The sequence below is a fragment of the Elephas maximus genome, chromosome 22, assembly GCF_024166365.1.
Source record: "Elephas maximus indicus isolate mEleMax1 chromosome 22, mEleMax1 primary haplotype, whole genome shotgun sequence".
NCBI classification, from domain to species: domain Eukaryota; kingdom Metazoa; phylum Chordata; class Mammalia; order Proboscidea; family Elephantidae; genus Elephas; species Elephas maximus.
The window spans coordinates 81,633,180-81,654,864 of record NC_064840.1 but is presented as its reverse complement, the minus strand read 5'-3'; the positions used below and the strand labels follow the sequence as shown (position 1 = coordinate 81,654,864).

The 21,685-nt window shown below is 43.4% G+C and overlaps 2 protein-coding genes across 15 annotated transcripts in view; both read right to left on the bottom strand.

The window, feature by feature from the left end:
- LOC126065971 (long-chain-fatty-acid--CoA ligase 1-like) overlaps positions 1–21,685 on the bottom strand; it is a 348,612-nt gene that overhangs the window by 161,318 nt on the left and 165,609 nt on the right. For 11 of the 12 annotated variants that reach the window (XR_007514970.1, XR_007514969.1, XM_049866650.1 and 8 more), the window contains exons 3-8: positions 12,866–12,980; positions 8,909–8,973; positions 5,303–5,404; positions 3,956–4,055; positions 3,556–3,734; positions 128–160 (exon numbers count right to left, since the gene is read on the bottom strand). Coding sequence is in view for 10 of the 12 variants with exons in the window: in XM_049866650.1 (XP_049722607.1) it covers positions 128–160; positions 3,556–3,734; positions 3,956–4,055; positions 5,303–5,404; positions 8,909–8,973; positions 12,866–12,980 (594 nt within the window). In the remaining 2 variants the exon portion in view is untranslated. The remainder of the gene's footprint in view (positions 1–127; positions 161–3,555; positions 3,735–3,955; positions 4,056–5,302; positions 5,405–8,908; positions 8,974–12,865; positions 12,981–21,685) is intronic. The other variant, XM_049866656.1, reaches the window with a different exon arrangement.
- Positions 1–21,685, bottom strand: part of LOC126065970 (long-chain-fatty-acid--CoA ligase 1-like) — a 206,413-nt gene that overhangs the window by 161,319 nt on the left and 23,409 nt on the right. Inside the window, exon 1 of one of the 3 annotated variants that reach the window (XM_049866643.1) lies at positions 8,909–8,952. The exons of the other annotated variants lie outside the window; for them this stretch is intronic. The gene's annotated coding sequence lies outside the window, so the exon portion shown is untranslated. Of the gene's footprint in view, positions 1–8,908; positions 8,953–21,685 lie in introns of those variants that run through there. 3 annotated transcript variants of the gene reach the window in all.

Here is a 21,685-nt window from a genome sequence, read left to right as displayed (position 1 = left end):
TTAACCGCTTACCCCACCCCAGGACTCCACACCACACAGATTCATCCACGGTTTCTACTAGTCTCCGAAATGGACAGATACAGAAGACCACAGAGGGCTGTGAGAGGGTCTGACACGCTGTACTTACCTTGGGCTTCTGTCTGTTGGCTCTTCCCAGGTTCTTAATTAGAAAAAGAAAAAAAAATTCTTAAATGGAAATATTTTCTAAATGTAAAGAGTAAGGTCACATCAAGTCACGTAAGGTTGACTTTACTGTGAGGTTCACTCACAGCTGGTCCAAGGACAGCATAATTTTCAAATTAAAGAAACTAGAGCAATTTTACCTAACCCAAACCCAAGTATTTACCCGTTGTTCTAAGTAGCCACTTTCCAGATGTCTTCCTTCTTACATAAAACTATATAAATGGTACGAGGACTTGCGTTTGAAGTAGGACTTATTCAAAAGACAGTAACAAAGTCTTTTAAACTGTTTATCTGTCTCCACTCTCACTTCCTATTATGGTCTAATAACTAAGTCCTACTCTTAACTATAGCCAAAGATTTCTATCCACCGATTTAAAAAAACAGAAACACTGATGTCCAAGTAAACTAAGAGCTAAAGCGATGATAATTCTGCAAAAATTTTTTTCAAAATAATCTTTATCAGATCCAAAGTTCCACTTATCTGTTCAAAATTCTTACATAGCTTCTTGAGATCTCTAATACTTCAAAAACCTGATGTTAAAGAAAATAAGACAACAATCGTATGCAACTTGGCTTTAAACTCATTTTTTTTTTATGTTAGTGCACTATTTGCAAAGACGGCTTCATATCTGAAACATTCCTTACGTCTTAATCTAGAAAAAATATATAGCAATTGTAAAAAATGAGTTACTATTTTTAGGTTCAAAATGCAAAACTTTTACCTTCAAAAAGAACCATAAATAAACACTGAATTCTAGTTAATGAGAAGCATGCTGAAGTATTTAGGGGTGATGAAGTCTGGAGTTTACTTAAAATGCACCAATAAAATGAGATGGATTGATGAATGGGCAGAAGAAGGGAGAGATGGGTAAGTCACGAAACATACACATCAAAACGTTAACTGTCGCACTGAGGTAGTGGGCACGTGGCTGCTTACTGTAGGATTCTTTCAACTTATCTGTATGTTTGGGAAATTTTTCATAATCAAATATTGAGAAAAATAAAAAGTTCTACTTCTATTTTTGATCCGGAAAGAAATAAATGTTAATATAAACTTGATCACAAAATCAACTCTAATGTTCCTTTTGAATTCATCTGTTAAAAAGTTCTGGTTAAGAAATTAAAAATAACTAAACATGAATCATATTTAACTAGAAAATGTAAACACATGAATCATATTTAACAGAACAATGTCCTTTATGAAGACAGCATTAATATAAACTTTATATTATAATCTTTAATCATATTCCCATGTAAATAATTTTTTTAATCTTAAAATTACGTCTTTATTATACAGCAGTCAAAAATGACCAAAAAAATTCCTGTGTATGTCTTGGCAGGTAGGGAGGGTGGAAGGAAAAGAAGAGATTATATTACTGTCAAAAGGGGTTTCAAGTTAAAAAAAAAAAAAAAAAGGTGGGAAAATGCTAAGTAAAAAGCCAGCTATTAACTCAAATTAACAATGAAACACTCCCATCTGCTCTTATGCAGCCATGGTCTATGACACTGTGGGGAACGGGGGTGGTTCTGACAGAACAAACAAGTCTCCTGTGACTAGGATCCCCAGGAAGTATGAATTGCTACAAATTCTTACTTGTAGCCTCAAATCTTTGTAGAAAGAGGAAAACTAAAAATACATTTTAAAGCTCTATTTACTGAACGATTTCAGAAAGAGATTGGCTTGCTATATGAAAACACATACTCTATTTGCCCTTTGATTCCCTATAATGTATACAAAAAAAGATCCTCCCCTTGACAGCTTCCTTGGATTGAACTCCAACCCAAGTTCGACTGGGGCATCAACTTCTTATATGATCTGACACAAGCAACCTATTTAAATACGGACCAGACTCATTTCCCTAGATTGGCTGCCTTTAAAGTTGTGATTAATGTGAATCTTCAGAAATTGAAAATAAAAACAATAAAATCAAACATCTACGTTGGAAGTCCACCAGGACTCTACCAAAAGCAATGTGGGAAAGAATAACGAGGCAGATCTCTATAGCTGGCTCTGTTCTAAAGACAAATGAGGGAGTGGGAGACACTGAAGTCTAAGGCGACACATACACTTGAACTTCCACCAAGTTCACATTTCCTGCGTTTATCAGCAGGACTGGTCAGCGCTTGTGGTACGATGGATTGCTTTTATATGGCCTTTCCCACCACGGCCCTGTAACTCCCACCCATTGGGCAGGACCATACAAATAATGTGACTGTGGCCCACCAAGAGGACTGGACAGCTGGCTGACAATGCAATTAAACTTCACGGCACTCATGTAGGGTGGGGCCGTGAAAATAAGGTCTATGGAACCGAAATGAAGGGACTGGTCAGTTTTGCCATCCCACTAGGCTTACAGTGAGCCATCCCAGGGGCAAGAGAGGAGGATCTCACTGCCACCAAGGAAGAAGAGCCAGGAGCAGAGTGTGTCCTTTGGACACAGGATCCCTGAGCTGAGAAGCTCCTGGAACCAGAAGACTGACAGAGCTCTAACACTGCAGCACAGAAACGGCAGAGGAGACGGTGCAGCGGGCCTCCCAGCCGACACAGCAAGAAAGCTGAGCACTTTCTGACAGGAGGATTGCTGGAGGAGCAGGGTGCCTTCGGACGCTTGGTGGAGCTAAGTTTGCCGATCCCATGGACCTAGAGCTGAGTGTCTTCAGGTGAGGCTTACTGCCAGAGTGGGGTGCCTCTAGGCACTCAGCAGCACAGCTAGAAGAGCTCTGTAACACTTGCCTAAGCAGGGCAGAGGCCTAGGGGCCAATGAGAGGCCTGCGGGCACAGCTGGGAAGAGGCTGTCCCGATTGAAGAACTGCACCCTGAGTTCTGTCCCTGAACCTGAATGGCAACCTGTTACTTCCCTAATAAAACCCCCCATAGTTGTGAGTATGGTCTGTGAGTTTTGTATGACCCTTGCAACGAATTTTCAAACTCCGTACAGAAGTAGAGAGTGCCATGGGAGGGGGACGGTTGATGTCAGAATTGGTAAAAACTTGAAGCCATGTCTGACTTTCACCTCTCAGGCATCATCAGCCTTGGGCTGTTAATCTTGATTCTCCTTCCCCCTTGTGAAGTTAGAGGAGGTGAGACGCTATCCCCACGCCATTTTTACAGTTCTCTAGAATAAATATGTGAGCGCTGCAACTCACTTTATGAGTGTTTTCTCTCGGATGTGCTATATTGATTGGCACACGGGCATGCATGTGGAATCTGTTTTTCCAATAATGAGATAGAAAGTTCTACTCTACATCTTCTATGAGTTGCTACGACTACCAGCCAGAGTTGGGATTGCATGGCCTCACTGGATATCACATCTGAGCCAAGAAGCCCTCAAGGAGGCCCTTCAGAGACACAAGCTGGGCAGAACGACTCACCTGCAATGCCTTCATGCTGATGATTTCCACCCCACACTTGCTGCCGAGTTCCACCAGATCACTGCCGTAGGAGTCCATGAGAACTATGATTTTAAGGCCTGGTATTAACTTATTCTCTACACCATCTAATAAGTGTTTGGCCTTCTCTACCTTGTCAACAAAAACCAGAGAGAGTTCAGCTGTAAAAGAAGAGATTCAGGGAGGAATAAAGTTCTGGGATCCTGAAAGCTTGACTCTATAATATCCGGTATAAGATTATTTTAATTACTACATTCTTTGAATAAAATGGTAGATGTTCACTTAAATAAAAAAGCCCTGTCAGATCAAATACAAGCAAATATAAAGCCACTGAATCTATCCAAGAACTAGGCTCATGTCCAACCCAAGATCACAGACGTACCTTTGTTGACTATGTATGTGATCGCTTCTGATCCAAGGGTTTCATAAAGTGGAACCACCACCATGGAATAAGCAAAGCATCCCTGTTCAATAATCACCCACTAAACAGTAAAGGTCAGGGGGAGAAAACAAGATGTTACAATATAATCACTCCAAGGAGAACAATAATCTAGAAAGATTCAATGTGAAAACATTTGATATTGTGAAATAAACATTTCTGTAACTACTACTACACAGCAGGCACCATGAGGGATTCATAATGAGAACAAAACCCTTGTGCCCTTCTTAAAAAGAAATTGCAAGTTGCCTGAAGAATAGAGGCAAATATATGAAAAAAATCATCATACAGACAGTGACTGACTCAGATGGGACAGCCCATTAAGGGCCAAGGTGGATGCAGAAGGCTTCGTGGAGGAGGCAACTGAGCCTGCCCATTGCAAGAGAAGCAGGATTTGAACTTCTCTTCGGAAAGAAAGGTAAGAAGACTCCAACAGTGGGGGACTACTCCGTTCCAACAGAGGAAGGAAGGTCAGGGAGTACTATGATTGGGCTGACATGGATAGTTCCAGGTGGGACGCAGGGAGAGATGAGCCTGGAGAGGTAGGCCGGAGGAAGACTGTGGTCATGGAGGCATCTGGCTCTGGTCATCAGGCAGTGTGCAGCCACTGAATCTTTTCAGACAAAACAACGGCTGTAGAGTTTGAGAGACCTAAATCTGGGAGCAGTTTGCATATGGCCTGGAAACAGGAGAAGGTGGGCACATACTTGCCTAAGCGGAAAAACCTTTTTGGTAAAATATCCCCTGAAAAATGACGAAGGCAAGAAGGGATATAGTAACTGTTCACCCTGCCTCTAAATTCATCAGTCACATAGCGACTGATGTTCCTAAAAGGCGAATCTGGTGAGATCACTCTTTTAATTCCTCAGTGCACCCCATTACCTCTGGCTGTACTTCTCAAATGAAATCTTCTGCCGAACCCTAACACACAGCATAAATGAACGCACGGCTGCCGTGGGCAGGAGCACACTCACTTCCTTGGCCTGAGTAGTTTTTTTCTTTTTTTTCCTGAAGCGGTTTTCAAGCTTCCAACATTGTGGTCAGGTCCCAGCTTAGTATTAGTAAGGGCACACGAGGAAGCCATGGCCTGGCTCTTACCTCTGTTTTCTGCCTCTTTTCCTGCCACTCCACACCCTACTCTATGCTTCAGTCCCATATGGACACAATGCTGTTTGATGAGAAGACGCCCTCGTTCCTGACATTGCTTCTGCCTCCTCACTCTTATTTCCTTTAAGGTTTGTATCTGAGAACTATCAAAGCCTCATACAGTAGGTGCCTAAGGGTTTGTACCTCAGGTCTGTTTTGAGCAAAGATGCCAATGAACTGATCTGGGGAGGCCCTGAAGCCCTTCTGGATAAGCGCCGAGCCCACACATTCTGACAATTCTGCAACCTAAAACAGGGAGGAAAAAAAAATCAGTAGCAGTTCAGGCCCCATCTTGAGTAACAAAGCTTCCTGCTGACTGACGGATGAGTCCAGTATTTCAGCTTGCAAGTGGTGCCGCACAGAGACAGCCGGAAGGAACATGCAGGTACGACTTTATTTACAATTTTTTGTTTTACAAAATAGGGTTTTGTGCACCAGAATTCACTATTAAGAACTGACCACAGGCTTCCTTCTGCAAAGCAATTTCATTCCAACAACTGTAGGCCACGGCTGTTTATGTCAGGGTTTCTTACATACTTCTTTTTTTTATTTCAGTTTTTTTTAAATTATAAAACAGGAACGGAAAACTTTTTTTTTCATTTTGGTATTTAAAAAGAGCAGCAAAGCAGCCAAAACATGTCATTTGGTATAAACACAAAAAAAGCAAGTTTTTTGAGAGACCTTAAAGAAATAAGAACAAGCTGCCATCATTAGGTTCCACAATTTCATTCTTGAGAATGGTTTCTTAGAAAATAATTCAATCTTAGGACAGCAGGTTTTAAAAAGCCCTATGTACAAAGGTGTATGTTTCAAAACCATCTACAACTGTAAAACTATGAAGAAAAAAGAGACCAATGGCTGGATAGTTCAGTAAATGATGGTAAATCTCTCAGAAAATGCTACATACCTAATAAATATTACAATTACGAAGACCACATCTAATTTAGCAGACCATCTGTAAAGATATTATGTAAAATAAGTATAAAAATGTATACTATCACTATCACAACTAAGCAAAAATAGGTAGATACACAAAAATTAGAGCAATATACCGGCCCCTATCCTTTCCACACACCCATCCCAAATAAAGTATAATTTGTTAAAAGTCTTAAATGAGGAGTTCTTTTCTTATTCGCAGTTGGTGAATTATCAAGGGTACATACATGCCCACACCCACAGGACACAAAGCCACACCCATGCCTGTCCTGGAATCCTGTTGGTCCGGCACACAGCACCAACCCAAGCTCCACCTGGAGCAACCACAACCGGCACTGGTGAGGTGGTGGCAAGAATAGCATTAACATGCTCATCACCTTCAGATTCCACGAGCTATTTCACAACTCTTGCTTACGCTTAAGGAATCATAACTTGTGAACTACCTGCAATTGTCTGCAAAGCTTATTAGGGTAATATGCACACATTTACGTATACAGAAAAAGGGTTCATGCCTTCCCTCAAGGGTTTATAGCCCCTAAAAAGGTCAGAATTACAGGTAGTCCCCGACTTACGAAGGGGTTCCAATCTGACGGCTCCTCCATCATAAGTCGGTTCTGACAAAAGTCAAATCCCTCTTTTTTTTTTTAGTTTTCATTATTATTGCCTTTCATTATCACTAGCTTTAAAAATCCAATTTTTATTTGTCTTTGGGGGTTGGAAACACTGCATTTGAGAATGATAACATCAGCAAACCACACGCTGCAACACTGTATGTAGTACATATTACTAACAATAAACCAAACCAAGCCCACTGCCTTCGAGTTGATTCCGACTCACAGTGGCCCTACAGGAGAGAGTAGGGCCGCCCCATAGGTTTCCAAGGAGCAGCTGGTGGATTCGAACTGCCGACCTTTTGGTTAAGCAGTCCTACCTCTTAACCACTATGCCACCGGGGCTCCATTACCACCAATAAGATGCACACACACAAAAAAAGACGGTCGTTAAGCGCAGTCCATGGTAACTCAAATACGTCCTAAGTTGGAGACTCCCTGTATTGGGCAGTGAAGAAAATGACTTGAATGTACGAGTCCTAAGCTGCCTTCAGTTAAGTCCAGTTTTATGTCTTTACCAACCCCCACTGCAGGTTTGATACATAGAAACGCCAAAGGTTTCAATCTGCCTTGAAAATGCAATTTGAAACGGACGTGTCTTCCCTCTCCCAGCCAACAAACGTAACAGAGGTGATCCAGAAAGCACCAGTAGCCTGTGAGGCCTCAGGGTCATCACGCAATGATCTATGCCCGACGTTTTCCATAGGAACTGTTTTCATACCATTTTTGAAAATGAGGGATCTTGGAAACTCTAGGGATGGGAATCAGCTATTTAGCTCTGGTCAAAAAAAGGCAAAATAAATCCCTCTGGTCACCTGAGATACAGTTCATTGCTCCTTCCACAGGCAAGGTTATGATATGCTACTTCACCTTGTCACTCTCTTGAAAGAGATTAAACACTACACAAAACGAGGCCTTCTGTATTTTGCTGACCGCCAACAGTTGTGTGCTGGGCGAGCCTACTCAGGGATGCCCAAGAAGAAAGACCTAGTGATCTACTTCCGAAAAACTGAAAACTCTGGAGGCCCAGTTCTGCTCGGACACACACGGGTCACCGTGAGTCAAGAGTCAACTACACAGCAACTGTGCTGTTTTTCCCCCCGATGAGGAGTGGGACCAAGAGGTGCTCTTCCACACATGGGACTCTGTGGCTCCCAGTGGACACTCCACCCCCAATACACCAAGTACTAAGAACATCTTTCACACAAAACCTGAAAGGAGGGAGTTAATTCATAGTCATGAATGCCCCAGGGTTACCTGCTCCTAGAGCCAGGAGAAGCAGGGGACTAGGGGCAGAAAGCCGTCTCCTGGACGGCTGGCTGGGAACAAAGGGCAGCCAGGCTGACCCTGGCCGCTGCTTCTGCGTGTCCTCAGGGTCCCGCTTGGACTGGGGAAAGCAGAGGCAAGCAGATTTGTTAGGATAGTGATAAAAATAAAAATAAAAACCAGTATCTTCCTGCTGTGCCACCAGTGATCCACGAGCTCCTATTTAAACTGCTACAGCAGTGAATCATTGGGGACTACAGAGTGACAAGAATAAAAACACCCAGCTCTGCACTCAGACAGCAACACAGACAGCAACACAGGTGTCTCCTCTGGACATCTATGCTGTTCCCTGAGCTGCCCCGGGTTTAAGATGTCACCCCAGTTTCAAGGTGGTCATCGACAGCTTTGAGCATTAGCACGACGAACCGGAAAAGCCCACAAGACAGCCACAGGCCTCGCTTCTGGTCCTGGTTCTGCCACTGGCCGGCTGTGACCTTGGCTGAGTCATAGCCCTTCCTGAGGCATGTTTTCCTTTTCTTCTATAACATGAGAGGGTTTCTCTGGATTGAGCTTCTAGACTTTTCCAGCACCCCTCCGGGGAGAGGAGTAACCCTACTCCCAGGGGGTCTGCGAGAAGTTATCGGCCTCAAGCACCTGTCTAGAACTCTGTCTTACAATTCTATTCTAATTCCAGCGTATCCACGTCAGTTCTGAAAGAAAGTGCTCTGAGCCATCGGTTAAATCACTCAGCTAGTCCTTCCTAAATCTTTGTGTAAAGCTTCTCTCTATTTGGATGCTCCACATTGATCCCAAAGCTAGGCTAGTCCGGCACATATACTTTCTAGAAACCTTCCAGACCTAACATTCTAAGGCTCTAAGAACTAAGGTGTTCAAGCACTACAGCCTGCAAGTAATCCACACAAGCCAGAAAACTCACCTCCTTGTACGAAAGCCATTCATACGGTTGGTCTGGTTTCCGGGAGCCCAAACAAGGCCCATTATCTAAAAAAGAAAAAGCAATGAAAAAACAAAAGATGAGTTTAACAGGTATAAATAATTCTAGGTTTTAATTTGCATTCCACCTCCTCCTCCAAAGAATCAGGTCCTCAGATTAGAAACAGGTCCAGACTGGAAATGCTCCCCCTCCGGTTTTCATCTGATGCTTTGTTTTCTTGTTTGTTTCTTAAACAGGGCAGCAGAATGGGGGCTGGGGCGGGGGGGGGAGAAGAAAAGGCAAATACAACTTGGACACTCGGTTTGCGAACTTCTCTTTAACACCCTATTGGTTCCGAAGGAGAAAGGTGGTGGTCTCCTGTAGAGACTTACAGCCATGGAAACCCTAGGAGGGTGCTGTAGTTCAAAGAGGAAAATGTAATTTTTACGTGCCCAAATTCTGATGATCAAAGGTATCAAGAATTGCCTGGAATCCTAATTGTATGGATGAAGCCTTGATTCCAGAGAAACAAAAATCAAGAAAAGATGCAAAATGAGGCGGGGTGGGGGGCATTTATGAAAGCAAAGGTTAAGAAACAGCACTCTCCCAGGATGTGTCCTGAATCAAATTAGGTCCTGAATCAGCAGGAAGAAACAGAAGTCACAGACTTAGTCACCCTGAGGACTAGCACATGGAGGCCCTGGGTGGCACCATCAGTTAAGCAGTCAACTACTAACTGAAAGGTTGGCGGTTCAAAACCACCAAAGGCACCTCAGGAGAAAGGCCTGGTGACGTACATCTGCAAGGTCCCAGGCTTGAGAACCCTAAGGAGCGGTTCTCCTCTGCACACATGGGGTCGCCACCAGTCGGAACCAACTGAACGGCAACCGGTTTTTGGTTTTAAGGACTGGCAGCACAGTAACAACGACAATCCCAAACCATTTCTATTTGGAATTCTCCAAGTGTCTTTCTACAGATTAACCCCAAACTAATGACGTTCACTCTGTACTCTGAGCACAGGCAGAGGGGCTGGTTGTTGAAGGGAAAGCTCTGTCCAGCTAAAAATGGCTGCTGCGTTGAGCTGATCAGCGTTGACGATAGACGGGAACGTTCCTTAACCTGAGCTCCGTGTTGCCCTATTAAAACGTAACCTGCAAAGCAGCACCTTCCATGGGGAAATCCGACGTGGGATGTGTGGTCATCTCCCATCTGACCACGGTATCTGCATTTCTGTCTGGAGAGCCTAACACTTCCTGCTTCAGACCCCAGCTCTGAGTGTTAGTTAGGTGATCTGACCCAGCTGGGGGCTAGGGGAAGTGGGAAGAAAAGCAGAGAATGGTTCCATCTAGGGCCCTGGCCAGCCTGGCCCTCTGACACAGTCAGGCCCTAGAGAAGTGTAAAGTATGTGTAGATTCAACAACCAGCTATGAAGCCGGGAGAACCAGGCCTGTCAAACCCCCTTCTCCCCACACGGCCTTCTCTGCTAATTCTACAGCAGTTCCAACAAAAACAGAAGGCAGCGCCAGGCAGGCTTCATTTGCAGACCCTGGTCCATTTACAGGGCCTGCAACAAAGACAGGGCTGCACATGACAAATTCCATCAGATGTTGTTTACAGAGAAGAAAAAAAAATACTCTAGTCATATGCAATTATACACTTTTATTCCTCAAGAACAGAGATGGCAAACTACAGCCAGGGGCTAAACCAGGCTTCCACCTGTTTCTGTAAATACCGTTTTACTGGAACACAGCCACACTCACCTGTTCACCTGAGGCTGCAGTGGAGTAGTCGTAAGAGATCGTATGGCCCACAAACCCTACAGTATTTACCATCTGGCTCTTCACAGAAAAGGTTTGCTGACTCCTGCACTAAATGGTGGTAATTAACCCCTAGATTCACTTGGGAAACTTAAAAACACTATACTTAGGCCCTACTAACAGACATTCGGATGTAATTGGACACGGATGGGGTCTAGGCCTTAGTGTTCTTAAAAAGATTCCCCAGTAACACTCATGAGCGGCTAAGGTAGAGAACCACTGATAACGAGGGAACTCAATCCTTACAAATGGCTTCCTAGGTATGGTTTAAAAACTCAGCTGGGTTCTCCCACCATTCAACAAACTTCTGACCATGTTACTCGCATGTTGGCTTTTGCTCGCCTGTAAAAGCTTACTCCTATAGTAGAAAATGAAATCTTGGAATAAAAAGCTTTGGAAAAAGGGAAAAAACAAAAAGTGACCTACAAAGCAGCCCCCTCTAATCAGTATAGATTAGGAAGACTGAACTTATTTTTCAACTTCTCTGAAACATGCACATATGAAGTGTCATTTTCCAAGTAGAGATAAAGTGGCCCCAAAAAGTTATAAAACTTGTTTTAAGATCGTGGGAGAGTCAGAATATAATGGAAGTCATGAGAGCATCCAACAATATGCTTTGTGGCTGTGGTGAAGAACACACACACACACACACACCCCTTCAAGTAGCCATGTTAGGCTATTGTACCTCATGGATATTTACTACCACAGATATACCCTAACCCTGAAACTGACTTTGAAGAAGTGCACAAATTAAATAACACATAAGTTTACTTTCCCTGTATAGTACAGCTTAACAAATCTGCCTCAATATATACACTTGTCCACCCAAAACCAAACCCATGACTCTGACTCATAGCGACCCTATAAGACAAAGTAGAACTGTCCCATACGGTTTCCAAGCAGTGTCTACTGGAATCGAACTGCTGGCTTTCTGGTTAGCAGCTATAGCTCTTAACCACTACGCCACCAGGGTTTCAGTTTTTAGGTATCAGGATTATCAGGGCAGACACACTGAACTAAGCAACCCAACTTTACTAACATCAAATGGAAAACAAGGGCACATACTATGCGACATCTTGTAGGGACAGAGAAAGCAAAGGCGCAGAGTCCCTGACTCTAAAGTGAACACAATCTAGCTAGCAGTGACAAAAGTAAAAGCTAAGCACTAAAAGATTTAAATAACAAAACATGGATTCTAAATACCACTTATAGAGAGGAACCTGGTACAAGCAAAAAGAAAGAGGTTAAAACAAAAAAGGGCAGGGAGGAGAGCGGTGGGTATTTTCCCTTCACTGAGGACACCTCGGTGGAGCAGCTATTGTGTGCCAGGCACCGTGCAGGTGCTGAGAGACGTGACAACTGATCGCTGCCCTGTTCTCCAGCACAGGCTCGTGCAGCAGACAGCAGGTAAACACAGCGATATGGGCAGGTGCTGATACAGAGGTAGGTGTAAGATGCTGGGGGGGAAATGGTGTAAAATCCCTCACTTGAAAGTGGGGATGAAATGACAGACTAGAAAGACTTTAAAGAAAAGGTAAAATGTGGTATGAATTTTAAAAGATCAGTAGGAATACATCAACTACCCTGGCTGAGGATGGCAAGAAGGAGGCAAAAGTACACAAATGCTTGGGGTCATGAAAAAGCAGGGTCATCACGGCTTTGCAGGAAGTTGAGTGCAACTCCCGAGAGGCCTGCAAGCAGAGAGGGTAGAAAGGAAGGCAGATGCCAGGTAGTTGTGCCACAATTAGTAATTAAGTGTAATTCCATGAGCCAACATTTCCAACAGTGTCTGATGCAATGCTGCCTCCTTGGGATGTCAGTTCTTATGAGTTTCATGGTCAAGTGAGTTTGAAAAATGCTGGACTAGGCCCAATTAAACAGGGTCTCTTTATTGCAGGAAATGTCAGAGCTTATAATGAGCTAATCAAATACAGAATATGCTGAAAACATGTCTGAGGGCAGAACCCCTTTCCACAGGGAACACTTACATGGTCTGACATGCTTTGGGACTCACTCTGGAAACGTTAAGCGTGGAGAAAGACAGACGTGAGCAACCTACTTTTCTTAATGAAAACTACGTATTTCCTATTTTTTCTTAAGGAAAAACATGCAGCATTCGTCACAAATTAAGGAAAACGCTTACTTGACACCTGCATACCCCTCTGGAAGACTTCATATAATGTTCTGACATCATCGTAGATGTACACCAAGGGCTCGTCACTATCAAGGAGCGCAGATCTTCGAGCACCATCACTACCCTATTGAAAAAGAAAAACGGAGGAGCATGTTAGAAGGAGCAATCAACCCAGCCGCATGCCCAGTGGGTTCTCCACGCTGCCCCCTGCCCCGGCCCAGGCTCCTGCAGGGCTGCTTGGTATTTGTGAATGACTGAAGCCCAGGGGCTGCTGCTGTGCTAATATCAATCAATGGTTCACCTGGAAGGAAGCAGGGCTAAGAGGACCCCTGAGGAAAGGAAGCAACTGAACAGGGGGGAAAAAAAAGAGGTCCATAGCCCTACAAACTTCAGTCCTGCCAAACAAGAGGAAAGAGCAGGAGAGAAGCTGCAAACCTGCCACCACCACATATGCTGTGATCATTCTCAAACTACTGCCATCATCAGCTCTTTTGGAAATGGCACTTTGTTCAGTTTTATCTCCATGTTGTTGCTGTTAGCTGCTGTCAAGTCAGCTCCCGACTCACAAAAACCCCATGCACAAGAGAACAGACTGTTGAGATCTACAGGGTTTTCACTGATTTTCCAAAGGAGACTGTCAGCCATTTCGTCCTAGTCTTAGTCTGGAAAACACCACTGAAGCCTGTATAGCAGCATAGCAACATGCAAGGCTCTACCGACAGATAGGTGGAAGCTGCACCTGAGGCGCATGGGCTGGGAGTCAAAGGTGAGAATTCTACCCTGAATCCCACTGACTCCCTTTGTTATCTATATTCTTTTTCATATCATTTCCATTGTTTTACCTCTTCACCAACTTCAATACAATCTGTTAGGAACTTCAATTTCTCATATAGTATTTAACAGTTAAAATCATCCACTACAAAATGTATTGGTGGAGAGAAACATCTTTACTAGCTTGATTTACATACCTCATAAGCATGCAGACCTGGTATCCATGTGAGCCCTTCTGGAACCTACTGTCATTCGTTGGCTCAGTAAGTGCCATTTGTTGTCTGCTAACCTACCACAGTTCCTGTCCTCACAGGGTAGCAACAGCAGTCTTAGGAGGTAGTGGTTCTCAACCTGTCAGGCTGCGGAGTCCTTTGAGGCCACAGAGATATTGCAAAGGGTCCAGGTACCCATAGGAACCCCAAACATTCTTTAGAGACTGACGACTGATAAATAAAAACCAAATACATACATATATATATATTTTTTTTTTAATTTCAAGGAGGAGCCTTCACATTTGCAATGGTCAGAAAACACTTTCTCAGAGGAAATTAGACAACAATACAGGAATTCTGGTACCATAAGAGAGGGTGGTTCAAAAGTAGGAGAAAGTAAAAGACTTTGTGAAGAAGGAGGCATTCTAGCTGGGTCTCAAAGAGCAGATGGTTGGGGCAGGCAGAGATGACGGGGGCGGGGGGATACATTCCAGGGAAGACCCAACAAGGAACCGTCTGTAAGGTAATGTCTGCCACATCAGGTTTCACGGATGCTTTTTTTTTTTTTTAATTTGGACTCTTCACTTCCCTCCCACAAGCTCTTTCTTTTCGTTTCCCCCAAGTTATAACTTATATGCCATCATTTTCGTTTTCTGGTTGTTTTTTTTTTTTTTTTTCTTTCTTTCATTTAAATGGTACAGAAATACACCAAGGAAAAAATGACTAACCACTATTAACAGTCTGGTGAGTTCTTTCTAGACCTTTTTTCTATACTTATACATTTATACACATTGAATATCTACTATGTGCCAGATATGTGTATTTAACCCTTGATCTAAAACTCCTAATAGTTTTCTAGAGTAAATAGCACCTAAGCATATAGTCTAATCAACACATAACCGTTTCTATCTTAGCAGAAACTTTCAAATACCTACAGCTATGATTCTAAACGTAATTACTAACTACAACATGCTACTTTATAAAAGTTATTCCTCATGTGCATAAAAACAGAAAAATCTCTTTACTACTGTATCATACATTATCTCTTAATCTCTGAGTCTGTTTTCTGTAAAATGGGGTTACCATGTATTCACTTCCAGGGTTACTTTTAGTTACACAAGAATTTTTCTATAAAATATCAATGTGTAAGATATTACTCAGACACCTTATAAATGCCCTAACTACAAGTCCTTCTTAGCCTATTTCTTTACTCCAACAAATACTCAGACTAAGCTTCAGAAGCAATAAAGAACAGAGGAAACCCTGGTGGTGGAGTGATTAAGTGCTACAGCTGCTAACCAAAGGGTTGGCAGTTCAAACCCACTAGGCGCTCCTCGGAAACTCTATCGGGCAGTTCTACTCTGTCCTATAGGGTCGCTATGAGTTGGAATTGACTCAACAGCACTGGGTTTGGCTTCTTTTTTTTTTTTTTAATATATATGAAGAACAGAAGCCTCTTCAACCCAGGGAACCACCGAAAAGATCCAGGACATCAAGGCTAAGGTAGGCAGAGACAAATGGAGGGCGACAGAATGAAAGTGAATAGGGAGAGTGGGAAGCGGTAAAAAAGGAGGAAGTAAGAGGTGTGCATGGTGAAGGGGCACTGACAGCCACTAACACTGCTTCCTGGCCACTAGCGCCAACCAACTCTGCCTGTCAAAGCGTGGCCTGAACGTGCAGGCAGCCCTGCAGTCCACGGGCAGGTCCTCAGGATACTGTTTACAATGGTGTCTTCTATCCCTCTCATCAGGACACTAATACATTTGTGGTATTCCTCAGTGGTATCTCTTCAAAAGTAATACCACCCTCCCTCTGCATTCTGCTGAGTGGTTCTCAGAGCTGTAGATGGGGACAGGTGGGAATCGGGCGACTCAAACAAAAAGCTTGTTCTGAAGGAGCCCAAGTCTTATCCTTAAGTGATCAGAGGGACTTCTAGAGCCTGGGTCTGGCTGGAGCTCTGGCAGAGTAGACGTACGCAGGGTAGGTAAGAATGAGAAACACGAGGAGGTATCTGAAGAGCTCGGGATTACCCTAGAGCTGAGGTCTTCCAAGTCTGTTCTGGGCCCACCTACCACATGTTAGGAAAGCAAATTCTCAGACCCCTACCCCAGACCTACCGAATCTGAAACTCTGGGAGTGTGACTCGGTAATGCGTATTCTAACAAGCCCTTCAGACGATTCAGGTGCACATTCAAGTTTGAGAACCACAGTGCCGGAGCAGATCAGTGGTGAACAACCGGTAATGATTTAAAAAGAAACTTACAAGGAACACAACTGGATGGAGGGGAAGAGATGAAAGAGAAACCAACTTAAACACGCCTGGACAGGGCAGGCTGGGGGAATGAGAACACTGATGCCAGACACAGGACGGCTTTGATGAATGCGATTTGGCAAGGGACCGGGTGTGGAATCGGAGGGGGAATCAGAGGCGGAGAAGAGAGTGCTTCCATCTTAACAATAGAAAATGGGGTTGGGGGGTGCTTGAAAAAAGAGATTAAGTTTAGCTTTGGATATTATGTGTATATATATATATATACACACATTTTTTGGATATTATGGAGACCACACTCCTTCAAGACAGTCTTTCAACTTCCCAATTCTTGGGCAAATCACCATTCTAGAGTAGCATTTTATAACAAAACTTTTGGCTACATAATTCTTTGACTAGGCTAATTTTTTGCTGGCATATACTCTTCTAGACTTTGAGAAACATGGAGGTAAAATAGCCAAATCAAAGTTAATGAAGTTAATTGTATCCCAATGAAAGCCATTACCTTGATAAAGCAACCTGAAGACAAGATATTTATTATTATTCAACTAAGTCTAATCAGCAAAAGCCTGAAGGTGAAGCTGTAAACAGTATCTATGCCGAAAGAAACAATGAAGCACAGGTGAAACGGGTAAAAGGTACATTGCTACTTAACTGTAGGGCAAACCCCAATTTCAGGACAGAAGGCTGGATAAACAGGGAGGGAAGGCGCCAAGCCGCAAGGTCTGTGCTCTGAAATTATCACACATTCCTCTGAGAGTCATCACTTTTGATGTGTGTCAGTTCTCACTGACCGGAGATGTTACACTTAAACACTGGGTGTTCTACCAGATGTTGTGGAATTGATTTTCACTCATGATGACCCCATGTGTGTCAGACTACAACTACGCTCCACAGGGTTTTCAATGGTTGATTTTTTTGGAAGTAGATCAGGCCTTTCTTCCAATGTGTCTCTGGGTGGACTCGAACCTTCAACGTGTCCGTTAGCAGTCAAGCACATTAACCACCTGCATCACCCAGGCTGGCGACCTACAAAGGTGAGGGAACGCGCTCGTAGTATTGGGAAGCACGGCTGTAACACCTGTAGCCCCAAATGTCTGTATGTGTTTCAGAACAGAGCCATTTGAAAAGGAGATTTCATTATTGGGTTATTCAAGCACGTGGCCATTTCTAGGCACATCTACTTAAATAAAAAATCCTTAGAAGTTTGCCTTTATGGCCTTCTGACATAACCTACAGATGGATGGTGAAGGTGGGGGTTTCGGTCGTGCTAAGAAACAGGGCCAGCTGAGCAGACAGCCCCGACTGGATACGCATTAAGACTGTGAGTAAGGAAGGATTATGGGTCTATTTATTTCTTCTGCTACAGACTCTATAATGTGGTAACATAGTTTTCCCCGTTTAAAAAAATAAAACATTGTGAGTCAAAGATGCTAAAGTCAAATCAGTGGTCACAAGCATATTCTGCAATATCTACACAAGTTAACGTTCCTCTTGAGTTCATTCTCCCTATATGTGCTGAATTAGGAAATAAAAGATCAAGTTCCCCTTCAGGACCGGGAAAGGCAGGGGGGTTGTAAGGGCGGGACAACAGTGAATATCTGAGTATCATCGGCTTCCCAAGTCTAGAGCTCTTGCTAACATTGGAAAAAAAGGAACACTTCATGGTGAGTTATTTCAGGCCACTCCCATGTTTAATACAAAGTAAATTCTATAGTTGAGGATTTCTTGGGGATGGAAAGGCTCAAGCTTTATAAATCGTAGTCTCATTCATCTCAATCTATAAAATGGATATCTACAGAACATCAACAATTAAATAACCATCATGTTACTATTGTTTATTCCCTCTAAGGAGACAGAGAGGGGGGTTAGAAGGAGGAAGACAAGTAAGAGAGGGGAAGGGTGAAAATGATGAAGGGGAGGGCGAAAAAGCTGGGAGGGAGAACCAAGAAACTTATAAAGAGACTGCTGAATACCTGGCAGGGTTTTAATGCTACACCCGTCTCTAGGGAGAGGAACAGCTCGTGGAACCACAGCCCTGAGGGAAAATGACTTTTTTTTTCTCCTTCCAACACTCTCCATGTGAAATACACTCTTCCCAGCATTTCGATTTCACAGGCTTCCCAGCCTGAGCAGACCAACATCACCCGCTTCTTTTGACAAACAGGCACAAAACGACCTTTCCATCCAGCAACTTTTCAGAGATCTCTGTCCATCACCTCCCATCTCCAGCAACACCAGATAGGATACAACAAACCAGGGCCTTTGAAAGGCCAGCCTATAGGTGCTCCCTTTCCCCAAAATGTCTGAATTACAATAGCACTTGGAAAGGTTATCTAAAAAATACCTAGAACCCCAACATGCTGAACCATCAAGGTCACAGAGCAGCAAGGAATGGTCAGGTTTAACTCACGCTCACTATTTAACTGGCTAACTTGCCCCCAATTTTTTTTGTGTGTGTGTGTGCTTTAAGTGAAAGTTTACAAATCAAGTCGGTCTGTCACACAAAAACTTATATACACCTTGCTACACACTCCCAATTGCTCTCCCCCTAGTGAGACAGCCCACTCCCTCCCTCCACTCTCTCTTTTCCTGTCCATTTCACAAGCTTCTAACCCCCTTTACCCTCTCATCTCCCCTCCAGACGGGAGATGCCATCTTCAGTTCTACTGGCCGTCGCAGTCCCCACGGCCAGCTCTACCTGCCGTCGCGGTCCCCACGGCCAGCTCTACCGGCCGTCGCGGTCCCCACGGCCAGCTGTGAGAGATCACTCAGCAATTTAACATTAACTGTCACAGGCGCTGTTTTCTATAAATCCGCCATTGCTTCCCACCTATTTCAAACCACTAGTCACTTCCAAGAAATGTTTCTAAGTTAGCAGACAGGTCTAACAACACATTAAAGAGAAACTCAATTAAGTTTCCTAAAATGTGACTTCAGCAAGAAAATGTAATTTAGCAAGGTTTTTCATGGTTTGTTTTTAAGAAGCCCCTGAAGTTTCAGAAAAGGTGCTAAAGTCACCTAAAGGTACCAAAACGCTGACGTGTATACGCTACCAGAGTACCATTTCTCAACAAAACACCCCTATTGCGTACACCTGCTTCCAGACCATCCCCACTGCCCAACTGCTAGGATTGCTTGCCAAAAATGCCCTCAAATGTTATAACAATTTTCAGAAAAACTTGTTCAAAAATTTTCTGGGTACCCTATCAGCAAAGTTGCTAGAGGCAAAATTAGAAGGACAATTCTTTGCCCATATTTTATCAGTGGCACAATCATCCTGTAATCAGGACCTGGGGAAAATGAGCCACTGGGAATAGTGACTGGAAACCTACAATTGCAAATGTTAAGTAAATGAAAGTTAATGGCTAAAAGCAGTTAAGATTTACACGAGAATTACTGACGTATATGAAGCCAGAGCATCAAACTAGGAGATTCTTCCCGAGTCTCACGTGCACTTCTGGTTCACTGTTCCAAAGCTCCCCAGAGACGGGAGTCATGCTATTTACAAATGTCTCCACAGAAACAGCCAGACGCTGTGGCTGCTCCTAATATTTCTCCCTGCCTCTTAGTTCTCACCGGCTACCTCCCACCTGGTTCAGGTTCCAGAGTCTAATGCCTCTGTCTGACAGGTGCTTCGACACTCCTTCCACAGACCCCCTTGGCTTGTGTCAGTGAGAGTGAGTGACGCCCCCGCTGACCCCACCTACCCTTCCTGGACAACCTCTCCTCCTGCCCTTCCTATCCATCCATACGGCAATGCTAACCACATAAAGGTGAGCATCTACAATTACTGAGCACCATAACTCGAGAACTATTCTCAAATTCAACAATTCAAGTCCTTTTCAAAAAAGGCAAAGTAAGTTCAGCATTTATTCCTAAGGTCTGTGAATTCTGAAAATCAGAGTTATATCTATTCCTACAAGCAAAGGGAAGTATGAGAAAGGCTATAACCAGATAGTGAAATTATGGGGGATTTTAGTTTTCTTTTTGCTTATTTGTAGTTTCAAATTGTTCTATAGGGAGCTTGCATAATTATTTTAATGACTTTATGCTAAAGTGGAACTTAAAAATTACATTTTGAGTGCCCCCACAATTCTCATATAATAATTAGGCATTTTATAAAGTCACTGCTAAATTATAAATGTCTGATCCGTACCTACGCTTGCCAACTACCCTCTTCATAGTGACACCAATGCTACTGGGATACTTTAGGTCCTCTGCCAGAGAGAAGGAATGACAAAACAGCACACATATCTATCAGAGAAAGTTAAACTCTAGTCATTACTGGTATATGATTGGCTAAGGTAAAATACTGTTACCTTTATAAATAGAAAGTCAACTTTCCCCAGCAGTTCAGTCATTCTATTTTTATATTTTGGCGTGAATTAGACTGACGTATCTTTTGTATGTTTTAAGACTTTCACATTAATGAATCCAGGAGATTGTCTAAAACAAAACAAAGAACTAAAATCTCGTAAATAACAAAAAGCTATTAGTCAGCCCAGGGCTTCATCTGGAAGGACACGCACTCTCCTCCTAGTGGGAATCAGCCCGGGAAAAAGCTGGAAGACCTTTCACCTCAAAATCTATAAAGTGGAACATGAGGCAGTTCTGCATTCCACAACACTGCTGTTCTGTGCGTATGCTGAAAGTAATAAATGCTGAACCAGAATTCTGACTTGGGTAGAAGAAACCTAGCAACTACAAAGACGAGGTGAAGACGCAAAACACCACTGAGAACTTGGCTTCTTCATCTTTTCAACCCCTCACATATATTCCTAACCCTGAAGAGGGTAAGAAGGGAAGGGAGGCAGAGCAGGGGCACTAAGAATCCCGCTGGAAGGGTAATTTCAATGCACTGGTGCAGTGGTTACGACCTCGGCTGCTAACCGCAAGGTTAGTGGTCCAAACCCACCAGCTGCTGCACAGTAGAAAGATACAGCAGTCTGCTTCTGTGAAGATTTACAACCTTGGAAACCCTATGGGGCAGTTCTACTCTGTACTATAACCCAGTGCCATCGAGTCGATTCCGACTCATAGTGACCCTAGAGGACAGAGTAGAACTGCCCCACAGAGTTCCCAAGGAGCGCATGGTGGATTCGAACTGCCGACCCTTTGGTTAGCAGTTGTAGCACTTAACCACTATGCCACCAGGGTCTCCTCTAGGGTCACTATAAGTCAGAATTGACCTCGCGGCAATGGGTTTGGTTTGGTTTATGCCATTCCACCCATTAAGCCGTAACTGTACAACATACGTTCAGGTTTAATTTTAGGCATGATGCGAGCACAAGTCATACACATGGCACTCATCAACTCTAATTTAGAAGCCTCTGAGATGCCCCCGTTTAGTCATCTCCTGCCCTAAATTCTATGGCCATATTATTTTGGCAAGTCTTTGGTTTTGTATTATCCTATTGGAAATCTGAGTCCATTTTGACAGCTTGGGGACATGTCATAAGGATTAGATATACCACAAGAGAAATTTTTCTGTCTCTCTTCTCTGATGAACTAAACCCCTGTTCAAGAAGAGACTCTGTGCCTGTCTTTTTCCCTCACAGAATTCTCTGGGCCTAC